The sequence below is a fragment of the Sinocyclocheilus grahami genome, unplaced genomic scaffold (assembly GCF_001515645.1).
Source record: "Sinocyclocheilus grahami isolate Dianchi unplaced genomic scaffold, SAMN03320097.WGS_v1.1 scaffold615.1, whole genome shotgun sequence".
Classification (NCBI taxonomy): Eukaryota; Metazoa; Chordata; class Actinopteri; order Cypriniformes; family Cyprinidae; genus Sinocyclocheilus; species Sinocyclocheilus grahami.
In genome coordinates this window covers 481482-500243 of record NW_015505794.1, presented here as the reverse complement: position 1 = coordinate 500243, position 18762 = coordinate 481482, and the positions used below count along the sequence as shown (strand labels likewise).

At 36.3% G+C, this 18762-nt stretch overlaps 1 protein-coding gene across 1 annotated transcript in view; it reads right to left on the bottom strand.

The window, feature by feature from the left end:
* Positions 1-10898, bottom strand: part of pkp3b (plakophilin 3b) — a gene marked incomplete at its 5' end in the record, with an annotated part of 12849 nt that extends 1951 nt beyond the window's left edge. Inside the window, 11 exons of the mRNA XM_016241201.1 lie at positions 540-627; positions 1733-1928; positions 2408-2561; positions 2915-3094; positions 3868-4032; positions 4229-4346; positions 4931-5105; positions 6269-6473; positions 8127-8250; positions 9272-9909; positions 10788-10898. Coding sequence (XP_016096687.1) covers positions 540-627; positions 1733-1928; positions 2408-2561; positions 2915-3094; positions 3868-4032; positions 4229-4346; positions 4931-5105; positions 6269-6473; positions 8127-8250; positions 9272-9909; positions 10788-10898 — 2154 coding nt within the window. The remainder of the gene's footprint in view (positions 1-539; positions 628-1732; positions 1929-2407; positions 2562-2914; positions 3095-3867; positions 4033-4228; positions 4347-4930; positions 5106-6268; positions 6474-8126; positions 8251-9271; positions 9910-10787) is intronic.
* Between the last annotated feature and the right edge of the window lie 7864 nt (positions 10899-18762).

Genomic DNA, 18762 nt, shown 5'->3' with positions numbered 1-18762 from the left:
GGGGGGGGGGGGGGGACTTTATCTGAGTTTGTTAATAGTTTCTTTTGTCATCAGTTTTTGGCGTGTGTTCACAGTAAATTCATTTTGTGTAAATATGCTCCAATATAGTTAAAGACATGAGAAAAGAAAAGTAATTTTAACAGTAAAAACAGGAGACACAGAAAAGACTTGTCTGGTAATCAGTAACGGGTTATAGGTAAATATTTTTCCAGCTCAATAATATAACTGACTGAGAGAGCTGATATCACATAGGAGAGCATCTGAACAGTTTTACAGTATCCTTAACTGAGCTATTCACACACTGTAACTGCCCATTTTTATTGACTTTCCATAATAAAACAGCTGACCATTGGCCAAGCAGGCTGATACTTGGTAAGCAAATGCACACAATACCCATCAGTGCAAAGTCTGTATACAGTAAGGTATCCATATAATATCATATTACAGAGAAGAGGCCTTTGCCACACACCTACTACTTGCAACTCTGAACAGTAACACATTCATTTGTGCTTTTAGCTGGGTTTTACGCTAAGACTCACCTGTTTGTAATCTTTGTGAAGTTTGGTGTACTGGAACATGTTGGACAGAACGGTGGAGGCGGCCCTGGCGGCTTTTAGTTTCCCAGGACTGAGACAGAATAAGAAGGAGAAACATGAGAAGCAATGCTGGGACATTGTGCTCTTGATTAAACAGCTAAATAATGCAACAGCATATAGTCTATATTACAACAGTAGTGCTATGAGAGATGGTAGGTGAGGTCCAATATAAATGGATTATTTAGAGTATGATTTATGCCTGAAAATGACAAGAAACCTTGCTGATTTCTTATCATATCAGTTGGGTTACAGCTGAACTTCAAAGAAATGATATTTTTTCTCACTTCAGGTTTAAAGTAACAGGACTGTAAGCACCATAAAAGAACCAATATTTTGAATAGTGGACTACAAATATGGGTTTTCAAATGACAATTCTTACACTAGCACCTTCAATCCTAAATATCTGATTACAACGTTTGGTAACACTTTACTAAAAGCCCTTATGTATAACGCATTATGAAAGTTTGTTTAATGCAGTAATTATGCCTTGTAATGCACCTTATAATGCATTGTACGGTCTCATGAATAATTGTAACCACAGTTATGATACATTATAATACTTATCTATTCATTGAACACACTTTTAGAAAGTATAATGCATTGAAACACATGACAAACAACAATAATGCATTTTAACTTTGGTTACAATTATTTATAAGGTGTTAAAATGCATTATAACATTCATTATGAATAACTTTATAACGCATTATACATAAGGGTTTTAAGTAAAGCATTATTAAATTAGTTATTTATTGTTAAGTGTAATCCTAAAATGCCACATTATTTCAACTCCATCACAGTAAATTTGCAATTTATACACAATTTTGACCTTGTTTTGGTCAGATTCGGTCAGATTTTACTCACAAATGAAAATATTCACATTTGTGACATGGAGAAGGAGGAAAAAAAGAGCATATGTAACCAGTTATTATCAGCTTCAAATATAAGTACGTCTTGCTTGTTTCATTTTTTTCCCCAGGACTCTTTGAGGAATAGAAAGTTTACATACACTGCATTAATTTGAAATAAAACATTTTAGTAACATTAAAAACGTATTTACTCTCATGTTTGATCCATTCAATCCTCCCTTGCTGAATAAACACATTCATTTCTTTCAAAATGTTTTTTTTTTTTACCTGTTGTCATGAGATGTCTTAATGCTGACCAGCTTGGGTAGTCCATCAAAGTAAGTGATATCTCTCGCAGCTAGAGAGCTTCCTGTAACCAGGTAGTTGAGAACCCCACAAATGTTGACCACCGCGTCACTAGAAGGTTCTTTCTGATGTCCATCACTGGGGAGTTTGTTCACCAGAATATTCACCACCTTGGTAGCTAAGGATAGGAAGCAATAACACATTTAGATGGAATTACACAAACAAGAAGAGTGAATGATATATGTGTAGTGTGAAGAAGGAGGTGCCCTGTGGCCCAGCGGGGGTGGATTACAGTGAAGCAGAGAACTGAGGTCACGGTGGAGATAAACGGGCGGTAGCGGATACTGGGAATGATACAAGTATGAGTCTGATGGGAGCTGAAAAGAATGTGTGGGAGTAAAAACAATGTGTAAGAAATCCATTTAATACTACGAGGGGGACCGGCGCACTCTTGGCGAGTGAGAAGAAAAATATACTGTAGATTGTCAGAAGCTTTTTCGTAGTTATTGCCTTGCGCAAAACTTCATGTAGGTCTTGCGCAAAACTTCATGTAGGTTTTTACTGATCTAGACATTTTCTTTGCCAGAATGTTGAAATCTTGGCTGGGATGTTTTACACATTAAGTTGTAATTAAAGACAGAGAGCTCATTCACTAACCCATATCAGCTTTGTTTTTGCAGTGTCGGGAGAGGTTCCTCAGCAGACCCGTGAGAGAACGGAGCTCGGCATCTGTGGGGCTTCGCAACAGGTCGAGAATCACCGGCAACATCCGCTCCTGCTCCAGCGCCACACGACTCAACACAGAGGCCCACTAACAGAGAACACAGGAAAATGGTGAGAGAAGGAAAACAAGAGAGACAGAGAATAATTAGCTATACTGTCAGCCAGATAAAACACAAAGACACATGCACTCTTAAAAATAAAGGCTCCAAATGGGGGATTTCACAGAGATTTCGAAATGGAAAAATTCTGTGGGAAAAACATGCAGACAGAATACGTAGGAGAGTTTAAGAACACACTGAACATTACAATCAGTGCTAAAAGTGACACATTCAACTACAATTAAGATTATGACATAACATATGATTACGTCTCACAAATTAGATTAAATATGAGTAATGGAATTCAGTTGTGAAAAGTTCAGTGTCAGATCTGGTGTCTCACCCTGCTGTCGCCCGCTGTGATGTTCTGCAGGGCTCCTGCCGCTGCCTCGCGGGTGGCTGTGTTTGTTTCAGAGCTCTGCAGGATGCGGTTGTATAGAGCGACTATCTTAGGGTGCCACAGCCACTCTGCTCCTTTAGGGACTCGTGCCACTTCAGAGAAGGTGGTCAGGTCTTGATTCCTCTAATGGGACACATTATAAACTCATTAGTGACAGACTGCAGATATGAAGTATAATACCTCTGTCTATTGCACTGGAGAGACAACTACACTACTGTTCAAAGGCTTTGGGGTGAGTAAGATTTTTTTTTTTTTAAAGAAACTAATACTTTTATCCAGCAAGGATGCATGAAATTGATCAAAAGTTAAAGTAAAGACGTTTATAATGTACAGTTTCAAATAAAGGTTGATGTTTTTGAAAAAAGAATCTATTCATCAATGAAATTCTGAAAAAAAAGTATGATGGTTTCCACAGAAATATTAAGCAGCACAACTCTTTTCAACATTGATAATAATAAGACATGTTAGAATGATTTCTGAAAGATCACGTGACATTGAAGACTGGAGTAATGGCTGCTGAAAATTGAGCTTTGCCACCATATTAATATTTTTCCAAAAAATATTAAAATAGAAAACATTACTGTTTTTACTATATTTTGAAATCTATAGAATTTAGCCCTGATGAGCATAAGTGACTTCTTTCAAAAACATTAAAAAAATTCTCACCAAAAACCCCAAACTGTTCAATGTTAGTATATGTATTATCATTTACACTATACTGTATATAGTATAGTATAGTATATGTATTCAAAGAATATCCTATTAAATATCCTATATAAATTTACTGTGATTTTAATGAAATATCAGATTAGGTTTGGGAAAAATTTCCCAAGTAAGGCTAATAATATTGCTAATACAATCAAATTTGTGTAGAAGACTGCGGAAGAGTGACTGACATCTTTTGTTTTCTTGCTCTGTGGTGTGAAGCAGCCGATGGGGTCGTTGTGTCGCGTGTCCTGTGCTCGAGTGGGTCCTTCCAAACGCATCTGAACTGAAGAAGGGATCTCAGAGTACAGCTGGTACGACAGGTTGCGCAGGACACATACACAGTTTTCTACTCCCTAGAGGCGCAGATTTACAGAATGAGGATTTCATATGCTTTTGGAAATGATGTTGTAGATTACAGATTCATTAGATTCATTTTCTAATTGCCATCTGAGAACTAGATCTAGAATGGTTTACACTTGGCAAAGACACAGTTTGTGCACTGGCTCAAGGCCAACACATTACTTTTGAATGTTGATTGTCATGTCTGACCTTGTCCTCTCCTTTTCCCTCCTGTAGGGAGTTTTCGATGTATCCAACTAGAGAGTCTACCAGCCCTCGAGTTTCCCGCATCTGCTGCCTGGTTCTTTCATTCACCGAGCTCAGGTTCCTTCAGTGCGTATAAAAGGGGTGTTGTTAACATCTCAAGATGTTTTTTTTTTCATGCATTTGTGTTGAAATATTTATAGCAGGTTAATCTTTATTGTGGCTATAAATCTTTCCAGTGGGAAATCTGACACGTTGTATACTCTTTGTCTGGTGTCTTTCACAAACTTGCATATTACAAACAGTGACAACCAGCCATAAACATTCATATTTAAGGTTGTTAACCAATGAAAACGTGTGACTGATTGTGTGCACAGTTTGTCTGTGCATCAGAAATGAACTCTTATTTTTATTTGCTTTATTTCAGGTACAATTGTAACACATATACAAGTACCTGACATAACACACAATAACAGGATGAAATATATATATTCCGAAATATACAGTTTATAATTTTATATGATGTTATTTTTTCAATGTTATAATGAAGCATTCATTACGGATACATTTTATGCTCCCACAATTTAAATATCTGGGGCTTTTTACTACATTCGTTGACATTTTTGCCCCATGCTCTAGTTCATTGTGCATGCAGGTATTGGAACTTAAATGCATTTAAATGCATGTATGTAAATGTGAGGTGTGTACCTGAGGCAGCCTGTGGTGTTGTAGAAAATATCAGCCTCAGATGCACTCTGTTGAATGACACCAGCATCTCCTCTTCCAGACAGAGGCACCAGCACTCTCTCCGTCAGCTCAGACAAACCCTCTCTGGCCATCCTCTCCTTTAGACTGTCTTTAGAAGATAAGTTCCACAAAATGCCTACAGAGACAAAGAGAGAAATTTGTCAAAGACATTTATAATTTACATTATTTAGTCCTCTTTAATGGGTTTAGCTTTTTGCTTGTAAATATACTATATATTTGTAAATGCTAATGGACTGTAACAGCTAATAACCTATTACATTTTAGTTATATCACTGTTTTTTTGTAATCTGACCTTCCACTACAGCACACTTTGTATGAACATACATATGTGTTGCATCCCAAAAAATTACTTTAATCCAATTTTACCACCTAAACCATGTGGTTTGTAAAAATAAGAAAAAATCATATGGATTTCTGCCATTAAGACTAAATAATTCATTCATAAAACTAAATGGATTTATGTAATAATTTTTTTTTTTGATAAATTGTATTATTAAATAAATAAAGTTATGTTCAAAATGTAAAACACGTTTATTCATTTCATTATGAAAATAGCTGATGAACTGACATTGCAGGGATAAATATATTAACATACAGTGTGACTGCCCAGTCATTGAAAACTAGTCGAGCATTAAAATTCAAATGTTGCAAAAAATGCATAATTGAGAACTACTACACATATTATAAGTAGTAATCTAGTAGAAACATATGTTAATGTCTGATTAATATGTATAAAAAATATTTATTTTTTACATTTATTGTCCAAGTTCTCGAACGTTGTTTAGTATGGGGATGTTTACTAGACGGAACGCTAAGCTGCTAGTGTCTTGTGAGGTTTAAAGCCAACACAGATAAGAGTACAGATCATAAAACGTCACTAAGAGACCTGGCAACCCTGAGTCCAGCAGGAAAGAATGTCAAAGATTGTTTACTAAGTGAGTGTTGGTGCGTGAGGGGGTGGGGGTGACAGCAGAGCTCACAAAGCACAAAGGCCTCTGGGAGTCTACTTCCCACTGCTTCTGAGACTTGGAGTGATTCCAGGAAACAGCCAGACCACTTTTTTCTTTTCTGCTCTCTCTTTGTTTCTCCAAATACACTCGCTGCTCTTAACTCTCCACCTGTCTGCACTGACAATTCTGCTCCAAGTTGGATCACCCAATTGATGCAGGTGGACTTTTGTTCTGAATCAATAACCGAGTGCCACTTTGTATTTGCAAAGTGAAGTTCACAGTCCAAAAATGTACCTTGTGCTGAAAAACAAAACTCACACAAACATACCTGTGATATTTTTTTGTAGTTCATCGTCGGGTTCTCTTAAAGCACTAATTAGTTTGCTAATGCCACCGGCTTCGATAAGTGCTGTCTTGTTGTCCATATTCTCGTAGATGAGGTTGCGTGTAGCACCTGTCGCATAGCGCTGAACCTCTTGGTTCTCACTGCTAAACAGCTGTACTAATGCTGAGATGCCCTTCAAACTGCGCACCTGTGCAACAAGAAAAACATCTAGTTTAGTTCTGTGAGAAATAATTTTTGTTAATCATTTTATTGCTCATCCTGATTCCTAAGTGATCCCATGTACTATATCTAAATCCCATTTTTGTGCTTCAAACTTTATAGACAAAAATCAAAAGGTTAATCTCCTGAACATTTTTTCAGCCCAACATGGCAACCTGCTCAGACATCTGTCTATGTTTTGCTATGATTTGCTCTCAGGCGGAATGTTCTGCCCCCTGATGTCCAGGATAAAGATTAAGGGCAGGGTGAAGGTATTCTCTCCATCTGGCTTGAGTATAACATAACAATAGCAAAGAAAAAGCAGCTTAGCCTTGAGCAGTGCCATGCTCCATTAATTATGCAAATATATATTTTGCTGACAACTAGATTTGTTTAACCAATTGTAGAGTTGCCTCTTTGACTTAATTTCTTCCCTGGAACATGGTTTACTTTTAAAGATTCTAAAAGGAATTTTGGTCATTTTGTCTATTGACCACTCAACAGAGAAAGCAACCAACCACTTGAGGAGGATTCCCTCTGCGCTATTTTTTACACAGCTGGTTTTTGTACTTAGGCATCAGCCTTTGGTCGCTGCTGCCTGTTTCTTCAGCATCTCACATGAGCTTTGAGTTTATAAGACGGATTGTGAAGTTCATAAGAGTTCAACTTTTTAAAACATGTCACTAGACCCAGCATTCTGTTCCTGTCGGATGCACTTCATCTAGCTGTTTTTGAAAGGAAGAACACATCCTGTGTGTACGCCCTCTAATCCTGTCCAAACAGAGCTCTGTTGCTGCCCTGGACTGAAAGTCGGCGTATACAAAGTAAGCAAATTGCTGTCTGCCCAGGATGGACCCCAAGGTAATGGAAAATATGACATCTTAACCGATCACAAAATTACAAAAATATCTAATTTTGTTGTTGATTTCGACTGAAATGTGAAATGTTTTGAAGTTAAAAAAATCGAATATTAGTGGTTATTTGGAAAAATCATACCAATATTAAATATATTTTACAAGGACATTAATAAGAGCATGAGGTTTACTGACTAGTGTGAAATATAAAGGTAAAATTGGATCTCTGTTTGAATTTCCTTAGTTCTTGCATAGTACAGTATGTGTTATTTCCATAGTGTCCTTTGTTCCAAATGTATATTGCTGATCTGATAAATATATAATTATATTTCTGTCATGACAACTCTCGGAGGGACTGGCATGGAAATGTACATAACAATGTTAATGTATTTGGTCTTGGCGGAATAGATCTGCTACGGCAGAGCAATTACCGAGACTTGCTACTGCCAATACATCCACAACATGCTGCTGTGAGCATGTAAGAAATATTGCTGCTGCAAATATAGCATACATGAAATAACCCCAATATAGCATACATGAATCACCTCATAGCAGATCTATACAGGTGGAGCTGGGGAACGTGGAGGGTTTCTGAAGCAAGCTGCAACTGCTACGGCAAGCACTAGTCATATATTTGAATGTTGAGCAGCGAGCTCATTGGCTACCGATACAGGAGAGAACCAATCAGCTGAGCCATGTGATAATGATGTCATTAGGTCAGATTGAGTTAGACCTATCGGACTGCGCTATCTAGAGTTTCATGCCAGAACTCTGTATATATTTTTTACCATGGTCTTGGCTTCATTGCTATGGTAACATTGATGCTGTATATAGGCTGCTCCCAACATTTGCATGGCAACATCAGTGGAAGAGATGTAACTGATTGCTGTAGTCATGTCCAGGTTATGGATTCTGTTCATTCACACAAAAACAAAAAGGAAAGTGTTATAATTATATAATATAAAAATCGAATATACTTGAAATAGATTACACATGAAATGTTATTTTATGGAATAAAAATATTTAATTTGCGAGTCATAATTTTTAAAGCATAATTGAATACATTTTAATTCAAAGGTTCAAATTGATTAAAATTGACATTAATGACTTTTGGATTGTTACATATTACCATCTTCAAATAAACGCTGTTCTTATGAACGTTCTATTCATCAAAGAGTCCTGAAATAATGTTTCATAGGTTCCACAAAAATATTAAGTAGCACAACTGTTTCAACTTGATAATACACTCTTAAAAATAAATGTTCCAAAAAGGGGGTTTTCACAGCAATGTCATAGAAGAACCAGTTTTGGTTCCCCAAAGAACCTTTCAGTGAACAGTTCTTAAAAGAAACTTTTTTTCTTAGTGTGAAGAACATTTTAATAGTCTAAAGTACCCTTTTCCACTGTAAAGAACCTTTTGTGGAATGAAAAGATTCCGTGGATGGTAAAGGTTCTTTGTGGATCAATTGATGCCAATAAAGAACCTTTATTTTTAAGAGTGTAATGTATCTTGAGCACCAAATCAGCATATTAATGATTTCTGAAGGATTATGTGACACTGAAGACTGGAGTAACGGCTGCTGAAATTTCAGCGTTGCCATCACAGGAATTAACTACATTTTAAAATAATATACAAAAATTAAAAACGTAATTTTAAAATGTAATAATATTTTACAATATTACTTTTTTAAATCAAATCAAATTTTGAATGGTAATGTGTGTTTAAGATGTGCAAATAATTGATGATGTATCATCATGCATTTAAAGCAAAAGTTCTCATCATGCATATTGCATTGTATTAAATGCTTCTACGTTGTATATCTACACAGGCTTGAATTATATAGGCATGGCATGAGAACATGACTAAATGTGTCAAATCTTAGGAAATGACTGTGGCAATAAGCTGATCAATTAAAAAATAATTTTACATTACCCGCCAAGAGCATCTGTGGTTCCATCGGCCAATCCGTCATAAACGTCCACACCACGACCGACACTCTTCATACTATGCACAGACCCCGCTCTCTTCATGGTGCCCTGGTAATGCCCAGCACCCATTATACTGGTGGCCCCAGTGGACATCTGCTGCCACTGCATTGAGCTACTGCTCAGCCTTTGTTGCTGTTGCTGCTGCACCTGACGATTATTTATGCGGCTGATGGTTCGGTGGGAAGGGCCTTTAAATGAATATTGATTAGCCAACTCTGCCTCCCTCCATCCTGTATTGTAACCTTCTCGCGCCAGGGTCCCACTGAGGGTACGCTGTCTTTGCACCCCATTGGGCGAAGAACTGTGGCCATAGGATGCCACCCAGTTCCCCACAGGAGATGACTGCCGTTGTAACGTGAGTCCGGCCATTGCTGCTGCCTCCTGTTCAGCCCGACTCAGCGTCCTTGATTCCAATGTTTGCATCTGGTTGTAAGAGCCACTCAGATGTGCATCATCATGGTACATGTACGGGCGGCCCACTACAGCGGGCATAGGCACGCCATGGCTGATTCTGTGCCGAGTGCCCATTTCTACTGCAGAGCGAGAGGAAAATTCTCCCGCGTACTGAGACAGTCGAGGCGTCTGAGTAAAAGGGAGTTATATGAATATAACAATTATTCAAAAAGAAACATTTTGTGTCTGATATGAGTGATTAAGCACATGCTAACTGCTCTTGCAGGCTCACTGCTATCACACAGAAGGGGTAACGTGGCCTCCGGCCCACCATTTGGCTCATGAGGTCTTGGGTTAGGAATGTTTCGGATGCACATTGGGCTCTGAGCTCAATTCCGCAGCTTGCTAGTACTGCACTTCACTTTCTAAACACAGCTCCCACAGGAGAACGCAAAATACCACATCATTGTGTTTGCAGGGTGCAGCCACACAGAGTGTCATTGTCAAGAGATTGTGGACTTTGCAATCAATCCAACAAATAACTATTCATGGATGGCTTTTCTGACTTGATTTTAATATTGCTATCAGTGTAAAACAACTTAAAATGATAGAATTTAACTCAGTAGCTAATATCAAGAACTTGCCGATTGAAATTAACAATGTGATTTCTTTCTGTAAACAATATTATCATTGTGTTTGCAGGGTGCAGCCACACAGAGTGTCATTGTCAAGGGATTGTGGACTTTGCAATCAATCCAACAAATAACTATTCATGGATGGCTTTTCTGACTTGATTTTAATATTGCTATCAGTGAAAAAAAACTTAAAATGATAGAATTTAACTCAGTAGCTAATATCAAGAACTTGCCGATTGAAATTAACAATGTGATTTCTTTCTGTAAACAATATGAATTCTGTCTGGGCTTTTAAAATTGGACCTTGAATGATACAGAAATGTTATCGCAGGTCTAGTGTAAAGCTTAATCCTTTACTAAAACAAGCTCAGTTAGCATTTGCTTCAAGATAATTTATGCAATTGGAAATGTAGTGAATGTGGTCACACTTACTGCCATTGTTCTGTTGCCATTGTTGATAACAGATTTGGAACTGAATCCAGGGGTTTTGGTTTGGTATCTTACAGTGGACGTGTGGCCATCAAATTCTGAAAAAGAGGACAATTAAAATGTTTATGAGCATTTTTGTGTCTCACTTCTTTATATATTGTGTATATTCTTTGCCTTTCACCAAAAAAATGAAAATTCTGACATCGTTTGACTTTTCAAAAATGAGTTCTATTTCTGTGGAACCAAAAATGTTTTAATTAAAGTCTCAACTGTTTTAGTTCATACAATGAAGTTGGTGGTGTTCAAAATAACATTGATTTCATTGTATGGACCAAAAAACTAAGACATTTGTTTCACAGAAGCGAGTGAGTAAATGACCAATTTTACATTGAACTTTTGCTGTTTCACTGTATTCAGAGAAACAAGAACAACCCAGGAAGATTTCTCTCCCAGGTGGCTTTCATTTTGATGGGATTTCTTCCAAAGTATTACATTGGTCAACAGTGACATAAGACCCAGTGTGTCACCTGATCTTTGTTTGGCATTCAGCTCTCTGACTTTGTGCTTCAACGAATTTTAAGAGATCGGGTTTCTATCAGTGCTTGGCTTCTCAACACAGTCTGCTGCAAATAATGCTGATTAGTTGTTCACATCTGTTAGATATGTGAAAATACATTAGGTTTAAGTCTCCAAAACATGCTCAAAGGAAGTTATTTCACGGGTGAGAGGGGAAGTCTGCTATATCAATCACACGGTAAGAGAATGAAACAGAAGGAAAGCAGGATGACATCATAGGGTGGCCCTTTGTCTTATTTTCAATGTTTTGAAGGTACTTTAGTGCTCTATTCTGTTTTTTACGGTTATGCTCTCTTCTTCTCTTTCTTTCCTCTGTACACTGACTTTCGCAGACAAAAAAAAACAACTTAAGTGGTTGATCCCTACATATAATAGAACCTTATGATTACATTGTAGCAGTGGGACAGTAACACAAATTGCCTACAATCAACAAACCAATGTGAGTCAGCTCCATCACAGTACTAATGGACGTAAGAAAATACAACAAGCCCAGGCTGGATTGAGAGAAGTGGAATAAGTTCAGTCTTTCCATTGATTGAAAGATAAGGTCAACCATATTGTTCTTCCTAGAGGAGAGATGAATTTCAGCTAGAGCTCTATATAAATGTGACAGGGGACGTTGCTCAATAGAAGAAAAGAGCAGATTTGGCACATCTTTAGAATGTTTATCTGAAGAAATAAAAGAAAAATACTGAACTCATTGGGTTTAAGAGTGTTAACCATCTATCTTAATATTTTATTCGTTTATGCAACCCAATTAAAACATTATGCACAACTAATTACAAGTGCTCCCTAAGAAGAGCTCTCATTTTGGTAATGATAATGTCGAAAATGGTATGATATTGCAATCTGCATTTCCAGAATCCTTCAAAATGTTTACAAATTCTTCATTAGCGTCATTATCACACCCTCCTCCTCAAACGCTCTTATCATAAAACACAACTAATTCCTGTTTCCACTAGAGTTTCTAAGCTGTCTGTAGGAAGTCTGACAGGAAGCCTAAAGGTCCAAATTAAAGTCATGGCAAGAATGTCTAAAGGTTCAAGACCTGACCACAGCTGTCTTTATTTTGATTAATTCTTAAAAAATCAGCATTTTTGGAACTGGCAAGATTTCAGACCTTTGAAGTGCACTGTATCGAGATGGTTCCCTGGTAGCCAGCAGATACAGAAGTTTATTAAATGCTAAATTCCTTTAGATTGGGGTGGAAGAGTGTTTAGGGGAAGATTACTTCTAAAATTGAAACATCTGTTTTGTTTTAGAGAGGCTTGGCGTGTCTTTGCTCATCTCCTCCTGTTTTTCAGTGAGTTAAGAGTACATACCAAAACCTTAATTAATTACTTACGTAACGTAATATAATTGGTAAAGGCAGGCTGTATTGATAGATATTACAATGATGGTGATGATTTTAAATACATATATTATTAGAAAGTTTTAAATATATATATATATATGGTTTTTACAAAACAATTGCAAAATGTAAAAATGAAAAATACATATATTAATTTAAAAAAAAAATTTTTTTCCAAAAAGCATGGCAAATCTGTCCTATGACCACATGAGTCATGTGGCTGGTCCGTCTAAAATGTTCCATTACAAACCCATGTACAATAACAACATTCTAAAGTTATTGCTGTTGATATTGATTGAGAAGTGTGAGCTTCTTATACCACATGCTTGCAAAATGTAAAAATGAAAAATACATATATTAATTTAAAAAAAAATTTTTTTTCCAAAAAGCATGGCAAATCTGTCCTATGACCACATGAGTCATGTGGCTGGTCCGTCTAAAATGTTCCATTACAAACCCATGTACAATAACAACATTCTAAAGTTATTGCTGTTGATATTGATAGAGAAGTGTGAGCTTCTTATACCACATGCACAATAAATCACCACAATGAGTCTGAGGATGATTAAAACCCATGCAATCCCTACATTCCCTGGGAACGTGGTTATAAAATCTGAGAAACAGAGCATAAATCTTAATGACAATTAAATAGCGTGTACTGTGCAACACAGCAGTTGGCTGTTATATGCGAATGAATGCACCTTCAAAGCAAGACAACTGCTTAATTCAGGGTTATTCTTTTCTGAAATGATTTAACATCTCACATCCTCCCATTCAAGTCTCCCATAAGCTAAAATAGAACTGGCCTACTGATAAAACACTCTGAATCAAATGGCAGGAAACTCTTCGGCAAAGGACATGGAGGTGTGACCAAGAATGTAGCACAGACCAGGTCAAATTGAGCGTTAACTGAGTGTGTAAGCTGACTATAAAATGGAGAAAAAAAAATTGTTGGATTGTGGATTTGCATGATAAATTACTACTAAACTATAACTAAAATATATATTCATATATATTGACTTATTATTCTGTAAATATTCTATAGAAAATTGCAGTTGTAAAAAAATCACTCAACAATCTTAAAAATAAAGGTCCCAAGAAGTTTTTCACAGTGATGCCACAGAAGACCCATTTTGGTTCCCTAAAAAAAACTTTCAGTAAACAGTTCTTAGAAAACTGTTTTTATTTCATCTTTAGAACCTTTTCCACTATAAAGGACCTTTTATGCAATGGAAGAGTTCCGTGGATGTTAAAAGTTCTTCAAGGAACAATGGACACAAATAAAGAACCTTAATTTTTAAGAGTGAAGGAGTCATTTCGTCTTCTTTTTAAAAGGTCATGTCCAAACTCATTCTCTAACATTGACCAGATACAGCTCTCCAAGTCACTTATTGTGATTAGGGGCAACAATAGGGTCAAAGGTTAAATGCCTAACATTCCTCTCGCTAACAGGCACCCCAAAAGCTATAGATTTGCAAGATTTTATCAAGTGCTACTGGGAACGTTGTTTCCTATTCATATTAATCAGACTTTTGATTTACAATCACAACTGTGAAAAGTGAAATATTAAGAAAGAAATGGACTTTGCTGACTTTCATGAGATCTGTATACGTATAGAAGAGGGCTATTCAATTAGTTTCATTTGAGGGCCGGATTATCGAATTTGAAAATTTGAAGGGGTCCAAGAGGTGTGGGCCGTCCAATCTCTTTCTGGGGGGCCTATAAAATTACAAATGAAATTGAAATGCATATTCAGCATTAAAATGAACTAACATACCAACACCAAGATGCATAAAAGTTCAACGGTAGTGCTGTCTGTCAACTGATTAAAAAAACGAATCACGCATTTTCTGTAATTAATTGTGATTAATTGCATATTAATATATTTATATTGTCATAATTTCAAACTGAATCTCCAAGATTGTGTATTTTAAATATGTGTTTATTTTTACTAAGTAGCCTCATTAATGAAGACCAGTATCAATGATAGGCTACTACCAATATTGGTGTCTTTATTAAATGCATTTTCCCTTAATTATAGCTATTAATTGTAGTCATTCAACATTACAGTAAAATTGAAAGACATTGTTTTTATCATTTAATAGGCTCTGAGAAATTTAACTTAATTTAAGTGAACTTAAAACAATCTTCATATAAACTATAAACTGTATATGCATTAACTATAGATTTATCTTTATTCAAGCTATAGTTAATCAGTGACTAGAGCAGTCGAGTGATTTCTTTTTCTTTTTTTCTTTGATTTCCATCAATGACAGACAGATTTCACTTTAAAAGCAGCGCTGTTCCCTTTAAAAAAATATTCAATTCATTTGTGATTTTTAATATAATGTTATACGTGCTTCTGTCAAGCATTAGTAAAGTTATATTTCAGCCCCCTTCTTGACTAGAGAAAGCTGTACTTTTACGGGGCAGTGGGGGTGGGGTGTTTGGGAGGTGGAGAGTGAGGTTTGCCCTAATTTCTACCTGCCTTACTAAGCCAGAGAAGAAAGTGATACCTTTCCCACGGGTTATACTCCTCCTCATCCTCCACAAACATCCACACACACACACACACACACACACACACACACTGCTCACAATGGCTTACATCTCTAAATCACATGTGCTGAGTGATCCATTTTACACATTTGCATTCGAAAGCATCTATATATCTTGTCAAGGTTTCATTAAAGAACAATGGGGCGGTTTTCCATTCATACGAGCTTATGTAATGTTTACAAGTTTAACTTCATTCTTATGAGGGCCAACATGATTCAGGAAAGTGTCAGGATATCAGTTGTTCCAATGTCCTGTTTTAGGGGGTTCCCAGCAGTGGATATATATATAAAGTACCATGTTATTATCATCTTATAACAGCATGGTACTACCATAGTCTTTTGTGCAACTTTGAATTCCTTATATTTTTAAAGATTTGTTTTAAATTCTTTATGTTTTCACACATCTTATTTGTTTTAACTAATAAAATGTAGCTGTTTTAAAAGTGTCTAAGTTCTTTCATCGTAGCTCGACGATTTCCCCCCCACAAAAAAACAAGTTACTAACAAAAAAGTACAATGGCATTACCATCATTTTTTGTTAGGAATCTAAATTAATTAATATATTTTAAAATATATCAATTAAACAACTGAAAAACATGACAAAAAGATTTACTCACCATTAATACGGAAGACTTTGCTTTCATTGTTTGATATGTTCCTTGCTTATTTTTCCTTTGGTTTTCAAGAACAAGGCTTCACAGTTTTCCTTTTATAAGCCCCTTTGCTCGTCTCTCTTTCTTCTCTTGTTTTGAACTATTCTGTTTAAAGAGGAGTAACTTAAAATGTCTGTTACCCACCCAAATTCTGACATTGCATCATCTCTCCTCCCAGGAACTTCAGTTAATCCTAAAAAGAGATAGGAGGAAAAATGCAGGGTTCTAAAAATCCCACATTGAGGAGGAGAGGATGTGCAAACTGTTTAGTCAACAGGCTGAATGAGATTTGAGGGGTTTTTCAGTTGAGTTGGTTTAAATGTGATTATTTTCGGTGTATATTTAAACGATTAGAAGATCACTGACTCATACAGTAATTAATGTATTATTTTGGCTGATTGCTTTATCCACATGCTGGAAATGAGTTGCCAAAGTCTCTTGTTTCAAACAAAGGGAGGCCCATAGTTCAGAAGACACACCCAGTGCAGCAGTCCAGCAACTCACCAGTGTGGTCACTATATCCAACAACACTGAAACTGACAAATGCTTTCATAGCTTTACACCTTTGGTATCTATATCTTTAGAAGTCATTTTTAAAAAGACACAAATGAGAATATCAAAAAATAAAATACCAAAAATAATAGTAAAAATGAAAACAAAAAAGTTCAGGTTTTTTTTAGCAACAGGATGTATGACTGACAGAAGAATGCGCTGATGCACAAAACATGATTCATGATGAAAATGGATTCTGATTGTAAATCCCATTCTTTAAAGAGTATGACAAGTATCAGTGGTATTTGTACAGTTTTCGTTCTTTTTTTATTGGCATCAATGATTCCATAAAGAGCCTAGCCTATAACATCCATGGAACTTTTCCATTGCTCAAAAGGTTCTTTAAAGGAAAAAAGAAAACCCAATGGTTCTTCATAAACCATTCACAAAAAGGTTCCTCTATTCCATCACTAAGAAAACACCTTTTCTGGAACCTTTATTTTTAAGAGTGAACTTTTAAATCTCTTTTTTTCCCCACCAACAAGGGAATAATGTAGACAAAAGAACAAAATGAAGAGAGATTATTTGTGAAATACATTTAATTCCTAAATATTTTGGCAACAAAACCAGACCAAAATCTATAAATGGTGTGTCAAGGTAAAGAGAGCTCGAGTTACAGTTGTCAATTTGGGTATCAGATAAGTATGAGATCCTTTCAACACAACAGTAATATTTGATAGTGTTCAAATACACTGATGTGTTGTAACTTCAACAGTTAATTTCATAAACAACTTTCTCCTTCATAATATTTCATAGTTCGAAGATAATGCTCGACTTGTCATGACCCCCAATATTCTTACATGCTTAAAATGAAATCATTGCATTTTTTGACAAGTACCAGAAAAAAAGGATATCACAATTTAAGGCATACATTGTCTTTACATGGTAATTAGTATACTATATAGCTGTACATATTACAAGACACTTTCTAAGCATATCAGCATAGGCATTATGTGTTAACAAGACAGGGTTGCATAATGCATGTAGAAAATCACAAATCTGATGGTATTTATGCATCAGGGAGGAGGGCAATTCGTGTTAGTGCGGTCTAGAAAAATACGTGCACGACAGACATGTACACAAGCATTCGAAGAGTGTAGTCACCAGTTTTCAAAGTGAATAGCCTACTACTGGAGCGCCACCTAGTGAAGGTGACAAGGTATTACAGCAACTACATTTGTGGTAGAGGTGGCAGTGAAGAGTCAAGAGCTTGTCAATCCTATAACCAACCAAGCCTGTCCTTCTAAACTCACTGTCAACAGATATCACAAATGTACATACAGAAAATTACGCAAACTCCTTGGAGAGTCGAGTGATATCATAACACATTACAGCTACGACAGCATAGACGGTTCCATTAGGAATCAATCTGGATTTGTTATCTAAGTGATTAATTAAGGGATGGGGTGTTTCATTAATAAGGCTAGTAGGTGCGTATGAATCCTCTCTATGGCTTGGATCACTGTAAAGAGGGCCAGAACTTCAGTGACTGGGGCAGTGAATCTACATGTGGTCCAACTCCTTGTATGACGGCCGTCCAGAAAAATATATTACAGTGTATTAAGAGAGCATAAAGAGATTGTAGTGGGCATCAGAAGCTCTAGGTTTACAGCTTTCCACAGCAAGAATGCAGATCCAGGATCAGCTCTCTCTCGTCTTTGTGATCTCACATATAAGAAACACAATGAGCAGTGCCCTTTCTGCCATTAAACGAATATTCCAGGTTCAATATCATTCACAAGTTCAACTCAATTGATAAAATTCGCGGCGTAGCCTAATGTTGCCACAAAAACTAATTCTGGATCTTGAAAAAAAGCAAAAAGCAATGCTCTACGGCGAGGCACTTAAAATAGAAGTGAATGATGCAACTTTCTAGAGTATTTAAAACAGAAATGCGTTATTTTACACACGGGCTTACATTAACGCATCCGTTAAAACTTGTATATTATTTGGGCTTTTAAGTTGTTCTAATCATTTTAAGTTCTAGACTTAATTTGTTATAACAACTAAATTGTAAAGTTGTAAAGAAAATGTAAAAAAAAAGGCTGTCACGTTAAACACCGAGTATTTTAATGTTTACGAATCGGCCTCATTCTCCGTCATTGTAAGTAGTACTTCATTGTAACACAGATTGTTGCTGTTTTTTAAGGAGTGGAAACTAATTTTACATTATGTTACAAATGTTGTTGACTGACATTAACTTGTTGACCCACATAACCCGCTATAAAGTAAGTTTTGAACCGACTGAGCTTAAAAACACAATGTATAAAGTAACGCAGTGCGTTACT